Below are 17993 nucleotides of genomic sequence, written 5' to 3' on the forward strand. Positions count from 1 at the left end.
GGAGACTCCCTGAAATAGAAGCAATCTCCCTCTCTCCCTCATTAGTCTAGCAATCTCCCTAATTTCACCTAGACTACATTACACTGTTACATCATAATTAACTCCCCTCCTGCATTCTGAAGGAGACTGCCTGAAATAGCAGCAATCTCCCTCTCTCCCTCATTAGTCTAGTAATCTCCCTCATGTCACCTAGACCACATTACACTGTTACATCATAGTTACCTCCCCTCCTGCATTCTGAAGGAGACTGACTGAAATAGCAGCAATCTCCCTCTCTCCCTCATTAGTCTAGTAATCTCCCTCATGTCACCTAGACCACATTACACTGTTACACCATAGTTATAGAGACAGATACATTTACATTGAATCATCAGCACCATTTCCCAGCACTTTACCAAGTATAGTATCTCTTACTAACTGCTTTGGGGATCATCTACATTTGGATCTAAGTCATTTAACAATATTCCTCTCAGATGTAGCAGTACACACCCACGCTTCTAGGTGCCACGTTCACAATCTCTTTTCACAATCTCTCCATATATGGAAGTAGACACGCCCTTTGTGAGGAGCATGACACGCCCCCTCAATGGGATACCGTGCTAAATTCTATTACCAACTATAATCTCCTTGAAACTAGTTTTCAAAAGTAGGCAAGTATGGATTTACTGTCTCCCATCCTTCAGTCTGGGTATGGGTCATAGGGTTGACCCTTTTATTAAGGTCAACATACAGATGGAGGGGCTCTCATCTGAGTAGCTGCCATTACGCAGTCTGCCAACCCGCGATACCGCTGGCTGGTAGACAGAGCGTGCACCCCATTCTCTACTATGGACGTGCAAGCGCGTGGGATGCTCGCGCGTCTACGTCCGCTGGCCCGCCCTCCGCCAGCGCTTGCCAGCAAGGGAGAGTCTGGCTCCATCTGTACATTAGATCATCCACTAAAGTTTGACAGGGCTAAAATAGGTCGACATGGCTATAGTCGACATGGTCAGATGGTCGACACGAGCATTTGGTTGACAATGGGAAGGTCAACAGTCGAAAGGTTGACATGAGTTTTTCACATTTAGTTTCTGTCCCGAATTTTGACGTAAGTCGACATGAACAACGTTTCAGTGTACCGTGCCCCCTTGCAAGGCTCGCTGCACTTGGCACACTATTATATTCTCCCTCCATGCCGCCCGATCGGATGGTAGGGTATGAAATCCCGCCTGTCGGCACATGTCGGCTCAAAAAAACAGTGAAAAACCTCCATGTCGACCTTTTGACTGTCGACTTAGCCCAAGTCCACCTAATGCTTGTGTAGACCCAATGCTTGTCAACCTAGTTGTTGTAGGCCCAATGACCGTATCCCCCGCAGTCATCTCCTACTCTGTAAATCCCTACACTAGCTCATCATATACAATACAACTGTCATGAATCTAATCTAGAATTCCCTAATCAATGTCACCCCTAAAAAATGTTCTCCAAAATGCTCTCCTTTAGGCCAGATGCACCAAGCTTCAAAAAATGATAAATGGAGAGGGATAAACAACCAGCCAATCAGCTCCTACTGTACCTGTCATTTTTCAAATCCAACCTGTAACAGGACAGGTAGAAGCTGATTGGCTGGTTGTTTATCACTCTCCATTTTATCACTTTTTGAAGTTTGATACATATGACCCTGGATTTCCTATCAAATGTGCCTCTAATTTGTGTCTCATCTCTTGTAATCTCCTCTCACTCCTGTCCACAAGACTTGTCCTGCCTCCAGCCTAGGAATACCCTTACCACACCTGATCAATTGCTTTATATTTCCCCTTAAAAAAAAACATCTCTCTTATAACCCACCCTTCTTGTGCCTATACAATGATGCACTATGGCTTCTGTCCCGCTCTTTCTTATCTTTCTCACAAGCAGGAGCCTGTGAGGTAAGATGGAGCAACCAATCAGATTCTAGTTCTTATTTGTTTAGCACCGTCTAGAAAATAATAGAATCTGATGGCTTGCCACAGGCAACACTTCAATAGAACTCCCATCTTAGCACATTTACCCCAGTGTTTCTCCTGTACCTTTGCTTGTACATCTGCATTTATTTTGTCTACCATGTAAGGCCCTGTAAAAAAATTCTGGAGATGTGGAAATATGGAGGATACTGCTCAGTCTCCACGCCAGGTGCTCCTTTACAGAGAAATTTGTCCTTTCCTAAGATGGCTGCCGTTTGGTCTTTCAGAGCCATCTTGTCACTGTGGCCCTTATTCTGGTTGGTGCGGTCAGAGCCGCACACGGGGCTCCGACCGCACAAACCAAGGGCCGCCCACCCGACGGATCGCCACGGCCGTCCATACACGGACGGCTGGCGATCCGCACAAAAATGGTGGAGGCTACGCCTCCACCATGGTGGGAGCTGCCCCCTGCCTTCGATGGTCGACGACCATCGAAGGCAGGCCCGCACGCCGCGGCAGCTCCCGCAAGCTCAGACCACACGGACAATCGTCCGTGTGGGAGCTTGAAAGGGGGCTGAAAGCTGACATCCGGCGACGTCAGCTTTCCGCCCCCATGTCATGGTAATGAGGGCGTCATGCCCTCATTACCATGCATACGCCCCGCGTTTGCATGGGAACGCCCATGAAACGCGGGGCGTACACATAGGGAAATGAGGGGCTGAAGCCCCTCACGCCCCTATACGCCCCCTTTGCGGCGGACGAAATCCGTCTGCGGCGAAGGGGGCTGCACATGCGCAGAATGAACTCTGCGCATGTGCAGAACAAAAACATCGGCGGTACGGCCGCACGCGGGCCGTACCGAGCCGATTAGAATAAGGGCCTGTATTAGAGTGCCACAGAGGAACACGGACGTGTTCAATTTAGCTCCTAGAGACCCTGCGATATCCTAAAGATAGCTGCTAAGGCCCCCATACAACATACCTCCCAACTTTTCATGTGAAGAAATAGGGACACTCGCGCGGCGAGCGCCCGAAAAGGGGGCGTGGCGTATGCAAATGAGGGCGCGGCTTATGCTAATTAGCCGCAACCTCATTTTCATACGAGAATAGACGCTGTGCGCATGCGCACAGCGTCTATTCTACTACATTGGGGGGTCTCCCAACTGCCACCCCCCCGCAGCGGGACAATGCCTGCCGCGGGTGGGACGTCGGGACAGGACCCGAAAATCGGGACTGTCCCGACGGAATCGTGACAGTTGGGAGGTATGATACAATATGCGATTTTGGGACGATTTCATCCGATTTCGGCACTTTGGGCCGATAACCGGGTGAAATCGTCCCAAAATCGCGGGTGTGTGATATCTGATCCGATCCGATGCGCGGTCCCATGCGCATCGGACCGGATCAGGGAGGTCGGACGGTCAGCATGTACGATCACGTCCGACCTCCCTGTATGCCCACCTGACAGGCATATGCATGCAGACAACCGGGGGAGCAGTGGGGCGGGCAGCGGGTCCCTGAGCGCTTGGCTGGCGGCGCCGGCGAGTGCTGACCTGGCCGGGGCGGTGTGATGATCACAGTCTCTCTCTCATTCAGCAGCGCTGTGGGACGCCCAGTGGCGGGTATTAGATTTTTAAAATACCTGTCAAATGACTGGCCAGTCTCTGATTAGCTGAGAGCTCTCAGCCAATCAGAGAACGGCCAGTAATTTGACAGGTTTTTTAAAAAATCGGTACTTATGTAGTATCTGGGCGTCCGATTTAGAAATCGGATCGGATCGCATCGCATCGCATCGCATGCGACCAAATCGTATGCGATGTGATGGTCAAGATTTTTCCATAGGATTCAATGTTAAAATGGTCTGAGTCCATTTTAACATAGAATTCAATGGGAAAAAGGGGTCCTTTTCCTTTCCCCACTATCCAAGTGGGCATGGAGTTGGATATAAACCTGTGGCGAGCGTAGAGAGCCACCGAGCCCGAAGCGTGGCGAGCGTAGCGAGCCCGAAGCGTGGCGAGCGTAGCGAGCCCCGCGAGGGGACACAGAATACTTTTTAAGAAATATGCGTCCCCTCACGGGGCTCGCTTCGCTCGCCACGCTTCGGGCTCGGTGGCTCGCTGCGCTCGCCACACTATATAAAATCAACTCTATGCCCACTTGGATAGTGGGGAAATGAACAGGACCTTCTTAACATTGAATCCTATGCAAAATCGCATCGCATCTGATTGTATGCCTTAAGGTAAGGCATACAATCACAAAATCGGCAGCCCAGATACTACATAAGTACCAAAAAATCTAATACCCGCCACTGCGCGTCCCGTCCCGCTGCTCCCGCATCGCTGCTGAATGAGAGAGAGACTGTGATCATCACACCGCCCCGGCCAGGTCAGCACTCGCCGGCGCCGCCAGCCAAGCGCTCAGGGACCTGCTGCCCGCCCCACTGCTCCCCCCTGATGAGGATCACCGCCGCCCCCCTGCACCTCACCGCCCACCCCCTTCTCCCCGACATGTGATAAATCGCAAGAGATTTATCACGTCAAATTTGGCTCATCAAGTGCCAAATTGTATGTGAGCCTCCCGGGGAGCTCCCGGGCAGCTCACAGGAGAATTGGGTCCGACTTGTCCTGAGGACAAGTCGGCCTAATGTATGGGGGCCCTACACCCAGCCATGCCGCTACCGATTGTATAAATTTCACTCAATCTCTATATAGGGGGCGAGATGGAATAGGGTGCGGTTTTCAGTCATGTTTTCAAATCGCACTAAATCGCATGTGAAAAAATTGCACATTGTAATAGGGTGCAATTTTTTAGACAAAGTCGGAATTCGCATGCGAGTTAGTGCTATTTTTAGTAAACGTTACCAAAAATCGCCAAAAAATTAGACCAGGTTCTGACTGGCGAATTTGACAGAACCATGCACAGATCATTGTGATCTGTGCATAGTTCTGTCCAAAAAAAAGGGTTAAATACAAAAAAACAGCGTGGAGTCCCCCCTCCTGAGCATAACCAGCCCCGGGTTTAAAGAGCCCGTCCTGGTTTCATAAAATCACAGGGACAAACAAGTTGAGGTTCCCTTGATTTTACAAAACCAGGACCAGGTTCAAGGGCCGGTCCTGGTTCTCAAAATACAGGGGACAAAATGACTAGGGTATTTCAAGAACCAGCACTGGGCCCAACCAGCCAGCAGGGTAATGCCACAGCCGGGGGAAGACTTTTTATACAAGTCCCCCCGGCTAAAGAATTAACCCCTCTGGCCCTTCAACATGGGCAGGGGTCCTGGGGAAGCCCGGGGCTGTTCTCGATTTCCCTGGGGGGTGGGCATTGAGCTGATAAAATAGTGTAAAAAAGAGAAAGAATCCTATTGTATATACCAGGACCGGCTCTTTGAGCCTGGGGCTGGTTATGGTCAGGAGGTTTTTTTTTTTATACAAAATCGCATGTCTGAAAATGCGCACATTTTCAAGTCTAAAAATCGCACTAAATCGCACTTTTTTGCCGCAAATTTGCATCTCATTACATATGCGAATTCGGATTTTCAAAGGTGCGATTTTTAAACATGACCAAAAGTCGCCACCTATTACATCTCGCCCACGATCTTTACAAAAATGGCGGTAAATGTATTTGCAGTGCTTTAGTACATGTGCTCACATTTGTGTGTGAATAATTAAGGATCATTATTTTTGGAAAGGAGACATTAATGTGGAATCCATTGGAGAAAATATGTCCGGAAATATGTTCACATCAGTGATATCAGAGCAAATATGTTATCAGCGGCCAATTCTCACATTCCCGGACCCCATACTTTCTGCGCGGACACATGATTTTATTGCTACACTTGTTTGTTTTCTTTAAAAGCATCAGAGTTCAAAAATGTGCTGTATGTGTTTCTTGTGATGTTTTCATCCATATAGACTACACTGATGTATAACTGTGCCATGTGTGTACAGATAAATATATCTACACTATGGAAGTGATGTATTCATACCTCCCAACTGTCCCGTTTTTTCGCGGGACCGTCCAGTTTTTTTGGGGGGGACGGTCCTGCTCGGTGCCAGAAGGGGGGGTGGGGGTGGTGGGGTGTTATGTGGGGCAGTTGGGAGTCAATTGCACAGCGTCTATTCAGCAGCACAGAGGACGAAACCTGAGGGCATAGGCCGCGCCCCCATTTGCATATGCCATGCCCCCTTTTCGGAGTGTCCTAATCAGCTCCTGGTGTTTACCAGCACTTTCTTTTTTGGCAGCTCACTCTCCGGCCTCTCACTCTCCACTGACACAGTCGGCCCCTTCCCTTCCCCTTACCAGCTCCCAGCTGCTCTCCATCCCGACTACTACTGCTGCCGCCAACACCTGATCGCCCAGCCAGCCGCAGCCAGAGACTCCAGCACCACGCCATTTGACCCACACCAGCCAATCAGCCACATCTCCCTCTCTCCTGGCTCTATCCCAGCAGCAGTGCCACCTCTCTTCCTGGAGACTGAGTGCTGGCAGCCACCAGAGAGGAAGAGTCCAGCCCGTGGCTGTTACCAAGTGTGCCGTTATGCCATAGTCCCCCAACCTGCCCTGCCCCTCGCGAAGTCTTCTCACATACACTGACTGGCCCTGCCACAGTGATTTTTGTTGGACTATTGCCTAGTTTCCAATACGGGATAGTGATGATTAACCCCTTACCGCCGCAGCCTGTTTTTGCCTTCCTGACAGAGCCCTTTTTTTCAAATCTGACATGTATCACTTTATGTGGGGATAACTTTTTATTGCTTTTACTTATCCCAGTGATTTTGAGATTGTTTTCTCGTGACACATTGTACTTTAAGTTAGTGGTAAATTTTGGTCGATACAGTCTGTGTTTATTTGTGAAAAATACCAAAATGTCGTAAAAAAATGGAAAATTTTGCGATTTGCAAAATGTTAAATTTTCTGCTTGTGAGACAAATAATCATACCACTCAAAATAGTTAATAACTATCAAAGACCATATGTCTACTTTATGTTGCCATCATTATTTCAACCTCCTTTTAATTTTTTTGGACACTAGGGGGCAGCAGAGACAAAATTATACACAGAACACAGAAAACGCTGCAATTGGCTGTTCACATTTGAACAGCTAATCGCAGCGATTGCCGATGGGGGGGGGGCATCGCTGCCCCCCCTGGGCCACGAGGGGAGATGTCTGCTGTCAGGGACAGCAGCCATCGTCCCTCTGTCACCGTGTCTATAGACGCGGTGACACTTTAAAGTCATGACGTACATTTATGCCATGCGTCGGGAAGTACATCCCGACCATGACGTAAATGTACGTCAAATGTCGGGAAGGGGTTAATAAACCTAAACCTTCCCCGGGAACTGCACTGCGTAACAGAGAAAATTGCACAAATATGCCTCCTGCGGTTTTCAAGATTAGAACATATAGACAGACAGACGTACTTTGGGGTCTTTCTGTTATACTATGTAAGGAGATACGTACAAATATATATATTCAGTCTGCTGGATGTGATCCTAATCAGAGCGTTTCCAGGCATTGACACTATTTGGGGTATTTACCCTGCCCATATTTGTGAGATGTCTCGTCCATATTTAAGTCCAATGTAGCTGGTCACTGCTACAGTATTTCTTGGCTTCCTACTTTCTTTGCCAACAAAGCTGATCTCTATTGGGAAAATTAAGTGACATACCATCTTTGAGACATTGGTCCTTTTACGTGTCCTATGGGAAATTTTAACCTTCTATCTTGGGATCTCCGAAAAGAGCATTATTTGCATCTTATTTCTGAATCATTACTTTATTTGTGTAAAAAAAACAACCCTGATGAAGTCTTTCTAAAAGACAAAACGCGTTGGGTTGTTACCTCATCTTGAAAGAAATGAATGGATGCAATTATGGAATTTTAAATTGAAGACTTTTAATAAAATACTAACTTGTATTACCAGAAGTTGTACATACTGGTGGTGTGGAGTATAAAAGCGCTCTCTATAATTCCATTTTATACATATATATATATATATATATATATATATATATATATATATATATATATATATATATGTGTGTGTGATACAATGCACTAGTGGGTTTATAGCCATGTTGCCATAGCAACTATTTTGTCTGTTCTCTGATGAAAGATTTTTCTCCCCCCAGGAGTGACTGGGTGACCTCCTATCGAGTGATGGTTAGTAATGATAGCCACAGCTGGGTCTCTGCGAGGAATGAAACGGGAGATTTGGTAAGAACTGCCATAATATTAATTCACCTAAGAGAGGGTGCTTTTTGGTACATATCATTAGGTTATTTCTGAGGTATTTCGGGTGGAATGAAGAAACAAGGAACTTATTCTATACCCAGACAAACCATGTTGCTGTAGTTCATTTCTGCCTTCTCATAGCCTCTCTGGGGGAAGCTGACTGACACTTTGGGGGAGCAGGGTCGGCTTGTGATGTAACTAAGCCCTGTCCCCAAAATGCAGTGATTTGCAGGTCTGCTTTATGGGGCGGGGCTAAATTAAGTGCATTTATTTCTTATAGCCCTACACCCTTTGTTTGTTACTGGGTATCCCACTTTATCCTGCCTGATTCACTAGGAAGCGGGCAGGGAGCGGGAGATGCGGCCTCTATAATACCCCTTTTACACCAAAAACCCTGGTCCGACCCTGGTCTTTGAACGCTGGAGTTTCCAGGGTCTGACCCTGCTTTATACTGCATTTACACAGCACTTCAACCTGGGTCGGACCAGGGTCTGCACCATTTACACTGGACCTGGGTCAGCCCTGCCTTGTCATTACAAATGGCCTGCAGCAGCAGCACCACATCACCCCCTGCACATCATCACCCCCCCCCCCCTGCAGCATCACATCAATCCCCCCCTGCACATCATCACCCCCCCTAGCAGCAGCAGCACCCCCCCCCCACCTGTACATTATCACCCCCCTGCAACATCAAATCACCCCCCCCCCCCTGCACATCATCACCCCCCTGAAGCAGCATCAAATCACACACCCCCTGAAGCAGCATCACCCCCTGCACCTTATGACCCCCCTGCAGCATCAAATCACAGGCTGCTGAGGGGGGAGACGGAGGGGATGCTCCCCGCTGCTGTAACTCCCCCCTGCAGCCGCGGGGCCGGGAGTGGAGGCAGCGGGAATCAGCAGTGCAGGTGGGCAGGGGACATCATCACCTGTAGAATCATATCATCACCCCCCCAGCGCGGGGTCCAGCCTCCAGGCAGCGGGGTCCGGCAGTACAGGCGGGGGATCCATTCAGCGTATACGAAGTTGCCGGCGGGGTCCCCCCAGTGTATGGGAACTAGTAGCGGCAGTTCCCAGCCGCCGCAGGGACGCTCGCTGGTTACTTCCCATACGCTGGAGGGACCCCGCCGGCAACTTCGTATACGCTGAATGGATCCCCCGCCTGTACTGCCGGACCCCGCTGCCTGGAGGCTGGACCCCGCGCTGGGGGGGTGATGATATGATTCTACAGGTGATGATGTCCCCTGCCCACCTGCACTGCTGATTCCCGCTGCCTCCACTCCCGGCCCCGCGGCTGCAGGGGGGAGTTACAGCAGCGGGGAGCATCCCCTCCATCTCCCCCCCTCAGCAGCCTGACAGTTCACCCCAGGCCCTTAGCAGCCGCAGACACCCCTCTCCTCCTGCAGCAGCTGGGGACAGCTTCCCCAGCGCTGCATGCCGTGCACGGACCCGCTGCGGGTGCCTGGACCCGCAGCGGGAACATTTACACCGGCCTCTACACGGGTCCTAACCGTGTTCTACCCAGGTCAGGACCTGGGTAGAGGACCCGTGTAAATGGACACGGCTTGACCCCATTTACACCGCCGAAGGTCCGGGTCTGACACGCCACTGACCCGGATTTTTCAGCGGTGTAAAAGGGGTATTACACTTGCGGAGGAGTTGGCAAGTATGAGATACATTTTTACATTTAGATACATTGTTACATATGCCGCACCTGCAGTTCAGCATGGGTTTTCCAAGGTGTAAAGTTATTGTTATTCCTTTGCTCCTAAATCAGACATATATTATTATATTTGTAAGTACTACAGATTGTTGAACTTCGTTTAGTTGTTCTCCCTGAGGATAAAGAATTACTTATTTTAAAGATGCTGGCCTTTCAAAATGAAGGTGTCACAAGAGCAGCGTTTCTCCTGAAAACCTCTGTATGCAGTGTTTAGGGCCAGCAGGAACCAGTCCCTGTGCTTGTGTCACGCAGGCAGTTAAACAGCTGATGGATAAAATATAAATAGAAAAGCTTAGATATTATTAAGCTAGAAATGTTCCTAGCTTTTTCTGCTGAATGAAAACAACCTAATAACACCTCTGAAAAGGAATACATATCACAACATTGGCATCCCGATGCAGAGGACCCAGACAGGCTCTAAGTACCCTAACCCTCTCCCCTAATTTTTCTTACCCACCATGCCTGTGGCCTAACCCTAACTCCCATCCCCACCCCCCAGCCTAGAGAATCGAGCCATCGTGGCTCCACCCCTTGCCCCACCATACCTGTAATCTCCGCCCCTAATCCATACTTGGATTATGATACTGGGTCCGACCCTTTCACACTAAACTCTGGTCCCCCTTTATACGCAGGGCAACCCGGGTTTAACCCTTCTTATATTGTGGGATGAACTGCCAGGTTGTTCGACCCGGGTTATCAAGTTTGGTGTTTATACACCGCACCCGATCCAGTATAACCTGAGTTCAAGATGCGGAGTGAAAGGTGTATAACGCAATTCAAATTCATTGCACCAGACCTAATAAACAACGTATACATTTGTGGTCTCCCATCTGGTAGAAGCTCGGAGAGGAGAGACCATTGGTCACTTCAGGGGACAGGGCTGGGATGTCAGTCACTAAACCCTGCCTTCATCACGGCAAAATGCTGTGATTTACAGGTGCATGGGTAGGAGGCAGGGCTAAATTATGCAAATTGGAATAATTTAGTCCCACCCCCTCTACATAATCTGTTCATTCTGCCCACTTCCCTAAAAAGCTAGTGGGATGTCCCGAATTTCGGCGTAGGTTGACATTGACATCGTATCAGTGTACAGAGGAGGAAGTGGAAGTGTTGTCAATAGCAACCAATCACTTCCTAATCCTAGCCATAATTTATCTTGTACATTCTATAAAATAAGTAGGATCTGATTGGTTGCTATGGGCAACACGGCCACTTGTCCTCTGTAATAGGTTCGGTAACTCCCTGTGTAGACCTGGTATGGCTAACCTTGACACTCCAGCTGTTGTTGAACTATACATCCCAGCATTCCCTGCTACAGTTTTGCTATTTGGCCATGATAAAACTGATGCAAAGCATGCTGGGATGTGTAGTTCAACAACAGCTGGAGTGTCAAGGTTAGCCATCACTGGTGTATACTGTACTTACTACATGTATGGCTGCTGAGTTTTCTATGCTGCAATTCAGTGGTGTAACTATAGCCACGCAGCCCCCGCAGTGGCAGGGAGGCGCTGAGAAGGTGTGGGCGCCGGGGGGGGGATGGGGGGCTGCGGGGCTATAATTAGCCGCTGCCGTTGGCCCCTGCCGCCGGTGATTCTGTCTTGCGGGTCCCAGCTCTCCCGGCTCCTGCTGCTTATGAAAAAAGGTGACATTCGGAAAATGTCTGCCCCCATACGAAAGACAGTTTTTGAGGATGCTAGAGGAGGTGACGGCCTCCTCTAGCAACCTTAAAAACGGTCTGCAGTATGGGGACAGCCATTTTACGAATGTCACTTTTTTTTATAAGCAGCAGGAGCCGGGAGAGCCGGGACCCCCGAGACAGATGCGGCAGGAGGTACCGGCTGCACGGGGGGGGGGGGGGGGGGTGGTGTTAGCACTACTGGGGGGGTTTGTTAACCCTATTGGGGGGTGGGGTGCTGGCAAAATTTTATGGAAGTGGTTAATGTAATTTAATCGTAAGTGCTCCATGGAATTTTGAATGAGACTTCAGTAGAATGTCCTCAGTGCTGCCAAGCTTCATCTGGAAGAGAGACTATTTCACAAATCGTCATTTTATGAAAACTTGAGTTTTACCAGCAACGGTTCAGCGCGGAAAATCCTTTATCCTGGAAGATTTATAGGTCTGTCAGCTCAGCCGTTGGAAACGAGGCCCATACAATATACATATGCTGTGCCTCGCAACCGTCTCAGATGAACGATCCCAGCTCGGTTCTGTGCTTTAGGCAACTAATTGCCGTGAAGTATGAATAGTTCATGCGTTCAATATTCCATGGCCTACCTGAGAAATTCACCAGATAAATGAGGATATTGTGTGGGTGAGAACATCCGCAGAGTATCAGATCTCCGCAGGGCCCTGAAATAATTGAGACATCAAAGTTTAGGTGGTGAGACCGATGATGGCGTCTGAAGATGCACCATGGATGTAAACCAATGAAAGGCTTTATAACAGAACTTGCATATAGTCGCAGACCGTAACTGGTTAAAGACACAGATTTGTTTGTGGCAGCATTCCACTGAGAATGAGGCCCACTTTCTGGATCTGCACACTTATTTTATACACATTTCTGGTGCCCATGTAAATGTGGATTTTCTGTTCTAGGCTGTTATATCTTACTGAATCTTGTGTCGTTTGTACAGATGTTCTATGGAAATAGCGAGAAAGAGATTCCAGTCTTGAATGAATTTCTAGAACCACTGGTGGGACGTTATATTCGGCTCAATCCTCGGTCTTGGTATTCAGAGGGGAGCATATGTATGAGGGTTGAAATTCTTGGATGTCCTTTACCAGGTGAGTTGATAATAATGATAACTCAATATAGATTATTTATAACTTTATCCAGAGGTGTTTCATACTTGGTTGAACTTCTGAAAATAAAAATAACAAGCTGAGGTGTTCCACACGGTAGCCAATAAGATTGTAGCTAGAATTTCAAAAAATGTACTAAATAAATTTTACCTTGCAACATACTTCCTAGTTCCCCCGGACAGATCAGGAGACTCCTGAACCTCTGTTGGCTCTCCCAGGTGCCTGGAAAAGTGGGCAAGTTTCCCAGAGTCCACCCAATGCTGCCACCCTTCCCTGAGTGAAGTGGGTTGTTCTGGGGGGTCATATAACTAAATAATCTGAACATATAGAAAGGATGGATGCCACAATAACATATGTAAAGCAGCAGGGTGCATGGTGTACATCAAAATCAACTCCACAACTAGATATAGATATCCAAGTTGAAACCAGCTCACCAAAAATGCTGTAAAAGAAAAAAGGTTTCCCTTGATAGATACCAAGAGCACGAAAATGTCTGCTATTGGGGATCAATACAATTATGGCTTGTGCTGGTTCAGATGTGATGTCAAATAAATTGCCTTTTTACTGCACTTATGGTCCCTGATTCAGGTTGCCGAGCACCTGAGACACCGCCCGCCCAAATCCCCCCTTCTGCACCGAATCCCCCGTGGAACTCCCCGAAGCTGTTCGATGCCAGGGTCTGCACATGTGCAAAAACATGGTTGTGCATGGGCAGACCCCCAAACATCAGTACGGGGCCGAATTCACCCCGTTCCAAGTGTTGTTGAATTAGGCACTTGGGGCCTTATTCTAGTTCACTCTTTCTGACAAAATCCTTCTTAGATGGACAAAACCATGTGCACTGCAGGTGGGGCAGATGTTACTTGTGCAGAGACAATTAGATTTGGGTGGGGTTTACTTCAAAGTGAGATCAATATTGCAGTGTAAAAATAAAGCAGTCAGTATTTTCCCTGCACAGAAACAAAATAACTCACTTAAAGCTAAATCTCCCTGCACATGTTACATCTGCCCCACCTGCAGTGCACATGGTTTTGTCCAGCTAAGAAGGAATTTGCCTCAAAGAGTGAACTAGAATAAGGCCCTTGGTGTGCTGGTTTCAAACTGGATATCTATCTATTTGTAATAAAGGTATAAATAAAATAAAATACTGCCTTCTAGAAATCTATGAATATTTTGTTTATATATTTGGATGTTTCCGCTTATCTCCTATAAACTGTACGTGTTCAATTGTGAAGGCTGCAGGCAAGTGTCAGAGTTGATGCATCATGAAGTGCCAGAAAGCCTGTGTGCACAGGTCCATTTACTTACATTACCCCACTGGAGCCCCAGCATCAGAACGTGTTTATGAGGCTCTGGTGATGCTCATGTGTACAAGGCCTTAAAGAGTAACAGCAGCAGCCACCACATCTGTGTTCATCTCCTTCTGTTTCATGTTAGGGAAAACATCTTTCAGTAATAAAACTGTAACAAACATCCAGTTTTAGTGATCATACAAAACTCAGTAGATACAGGCAAAGTAATCATTTTCACATTAACTTATTGTTATTTTCAGAGTAAAGGCCCATACACACTGGGCGACTTTGAGCTGAAAGTCGCTCAAAACAGCAGGTCTTTCAGCTCAAAGCCGCCCAGTGTGCATTGGCCGGCGATGAGCGCTGCTGCGCGCTCCTGCAACATCGCCAGGAAAGCCGTTATACCATTAGATGAGCGGATTTCAGGACAACTCGGGGGAAAGCCGCTCAGTGTGTATGCACCGAGCGGCTTTCCCCCCAGCAATGAATGCGATCATCGTTGTCCATACACACTGGGAATAGTCGCCCAGTGTGTATGGACCTTAAGAATACTGTAAACACTGAGAAATAACTTTTGAGAAAAAGGGGGAATTCTATTTCACATGGGATGTTGCTATGGCCAAACAATGAGAATCTACGTCTTATTTATTTAGCACCATACTTGCCTATCCTCCCGGAATGGCCGGGAGGGTTCCGCAAATCAGGTCCCCCTCCTGGCCCTGCGAGAAGGAGGGCAAGTCATCCGCATCACCCCAGAAGCCCACGCTCCCCCTTCCACGTTGTATAAAATCCTGAATTTTGCGGGTCCGCGGGGAGGGGGCGGGGATAAAATGATGCAAATTGCATCTTTTAGCCCCTCCCCCAATATGCGGACCCGCGAATTAACGTAGCTGACTGTCATGGGGGCAGGGCTTGGTGACATCAGCCTCGTCCCGCCCCCGACACATGGCCTCGTCCTGCCCCCCTTTCACTCCTCTCCTGGCTTCTCCCGGAGAGGAGTTATAAAAAGTAGGCAGGTGTGTTTAGCACCTTCTAGAAAATAATAGATAGACTCTGATTGGTTGCCCATAGCAACAACCCATCTGAAATAAAACTCCCATCTTTGTAAATTTACCACAAAGTCTGTTTCTTTATTTGTAGCAGGCATACAGCATACCAGGTTGACAGTTTGGCAGTTCACAGCATGGCAAGTTTTTCAGCAGGCAAACAAACCATAGGCTTCACACTCCACAGATCTCTAGCTTAATGAAAAACTAATGTAGACCCTTTAGGTGGCCATACACATGCAGATTTATCTGCAGATCTGTCTGGTTGGAACAAAAACATGGTTATGGATGAGAGCAAATGACAGTTGACCATTTGCTTGGAAATGCTGGAAAACTGACACTCATCCATAGCCATGTTTTTGTTCCAACCAGCCAGATCTGAAGATAAATCTTACTAGTGTATGGGCACCTTTTGACTGTCGACCTAGCCATTGTCGACTTAATGCTTGTGTTGACCTTCCAACTCTGTCGACTTATGCGCATGTGCAGGCCATCTGTGCGAGCGTGGCTTACATAGTCGCTGGCCCGTTGGCACGGATCAGTGCGGGCGTGGGGTGTACGGCCGCAGACTGGAGTCGCACCCATGGGAATGCCCAGCGTTTCCCCATGAAAATGCTGGGCATTCCCATGGTAATTCACCCGTGACGCGGGTGCCGGGGATGAGCAGCTAATGTCACCCGGATGTCAGCTGCCCGCCTTCTTCCTGTACCAAGGCGCCGCAGATCTAAGTCATCAGAGCGTGACTTAGATTTGCGGACACCTTAGAAATCAATTGATGGTCAGCGACCATCGAATGATTTTGTCCATGCACGCAAGCTGCGAATGGATGCAAAACATCCATTCGCATGTGTTCGGGTAAAATCGGCGTGCGTGCGTGCGTGCAGCAGGCGGGTGTTCGTACGGCGGGCGTTTAGTTGTCTCACAAAGCTGCGAGTTTCACAGCTTGGCAAGTCAATCAGAATAAGCGCCAAAGTATATGTTGGTGGTAGTTAGACATAATAATAATAATAATAATAATAATAATAAGCTTTTCTGAAAAACAAAACGTGATTTTTGTAGGTAATGCATAAATGTAATTTCTGAGATTGACGTTGGAATGTGCCCATCTCAAAAAATTCCACAGTAGGCCTAAGGGTTAAAGGAAAGCTTAAAAGTGTGTGTGAACAAAGAAACATGGATCTCATCAATAATATCATGTTATATTATCTTCTTTACCCAGACCCCAATAATTATTATTACAGACGCAACGAGATGACAACTTCAGACAATCTGGACTTTCGACATCACAATTACAAGGAAATGAGACAGGTAGGGAAGGAGTGATACTGGATTTTATATATATATACAGTATTACCATAGGCTGCATGTCTTGGGGCTACAGTAGGCAGGGGCCAACATTGGGGTATGTCCACATGAACTCATCATTTATTATAAAGACTACACATGTACAGTATTAGTGCATTCGGAACGAGAGGTGGAGTCTAATCCTTCCTTACTTCCCAGTATATTGACCAGCAATATCTTGTTCTCCCAGCTAACCTCTCTCTTACAGTTGTCTTCTCAATCTTTTTGGTTTCAGTTGATGAAGGTGGTGAATGAAATGTGTCCTAACATCACTCGCGTGTATAACATTGGACGCAGCCACGAGGGGCTGAAGATGTATGCGATGGAGATGTCCGATAACCCCGGGGAGCACGAAGTTGGTTAGGAGAATAAACACACTCTATGTATGTCCTGCAACTTCCCGCCTGTCTCTGCTATACCTCCTCATAATCTTACCTGTTGGTTTGGCTTCTTCTTTTGGTTTGATTTCACAAGGGGAGGGTTGGCATGAGGGGCAATTGCTCAGAGGCACCCTGAGGAAGAGTGTCAGAAATAAGTTACTGGGTGGCTTTGTGATAGCTTTCTGCAGTATGTAACACCTATTAGGTTCTTGGATCCATCTTCTCATCTCACTGGCCCTGCAGTTGGTCAGGTTTCCCCACAGGGAAATAACAGCATCATATATAAATGTGTGTGGTATGTATCATGTTGGCCAACAGCGAATATTTTCACATACAATACTAATACTAAGTGCCGGGGTCTGGTATAGGGTTCCGACCCCCACGAGGGAGAATAGCAGGTGGCTGTCGGGAACCCGTCTTTCGGTGTTTTAACAGAAGGGATCGCGACGTCAGGCAAATAACTGCCGGGATCCCGACTGTCGGGACCCCTTCCGGCACCCATGTGCCGGTCATGAGAGATATTTCAGCCAATTTTTTTTTTTTACAGCATTTGCATATATCTTCCATTAATATATATTTTTTTTTCTACAATGGGTGTAGTTGTAAGTTGCCCACCTCCTCATGCTCACCTGATGCCACAAGCCCTCCCCAGAATGTCATGTTGTTTATGTGATCTTTTCTTCCTTCTCTGTGCTGTTGTAGCCTCTGGACTTTGCTGCGTCTATGTGTAGATTCATGTCAGACTGCATGTGTACGTACGTTTCTTGTCTTTCTACTATGTGTAGGAACGTTTCTTGCCTTTATACTATGTGTACAAAGTTTTGGTGACTCATACCAGCTGGCATGTTGTATAGTTGACAACTTCTTGAGGACAGTCAGGTCTATCTACCAACACCTAGGCTAAAAAATAGGATGGAAAAAATCAAAGTAGTTCAGCTTCCCAGTGCCTGAGTGGAGAACCAGAAAAAAACTATTCTGACCTATAAATAACTCAAGTTAGTTAAAGGTGAAATAAAAACAAATGGTTGACTTGAACTTATTGGAGAAACTGGTTAATCATTCTGGTGACAAATCCTGATGGCACAATGCAGTTGTGTAATGATTACTTTCAATGTCATTTACAAATAATACAAACTACATACCAAATAATGACAGACAGAATATTGAAACTTAATGATTGTTTTGTTGTAGAAATATGTAGTCAATGATGTGGTCATCCATATTACAGTCTGGGTGCCTTATCTTCCAGG

The 17993-nt window shown here is 47.4% G+C and overlaps 1 protein-coding gene across 1 annotated transcript in view; it reads left to right on the forward strand.

Annotated features, from left to right (window-relative positions):
- CPXM2 (carboxypeptidase X, M14 family member 2) overlaps positions 1-17993 on the forward strand; it is a 108789-nt gene that overhangs the window by 51136 nt on the left and 39660 nt on the right. Inside the window, exons 6-9 of the mRNA XM_083149428.1 lie at positions 8053-8137; positions 12513-12663; positions 16239-16327; positions 16599-16722. Of these exons, the coding sequence (XP_083005554.1) occupies positions 8053-8137; positions 12513-12663; positions 16239-16327; positions 16599-16722 (449 nt within the window). The remainder of the gene's footprint in view (positions 1-8052; positions 8138-12512; positions 12664-16238; positions 16328-16598; positions 16723-17993) is intronic.

Source organism: Crinia signifera, chromosome 6 (genome assembly GCF_055691185.1).
Source record: "Crinia signifera chromosome 6, ASM5569118v1, whole genome shotgun sequence".
NCBI lineage: Eukaryota > Metazoa > Chordata > Amphibia > Anura > Myobatrachidae > Crinia > Crinia signifera.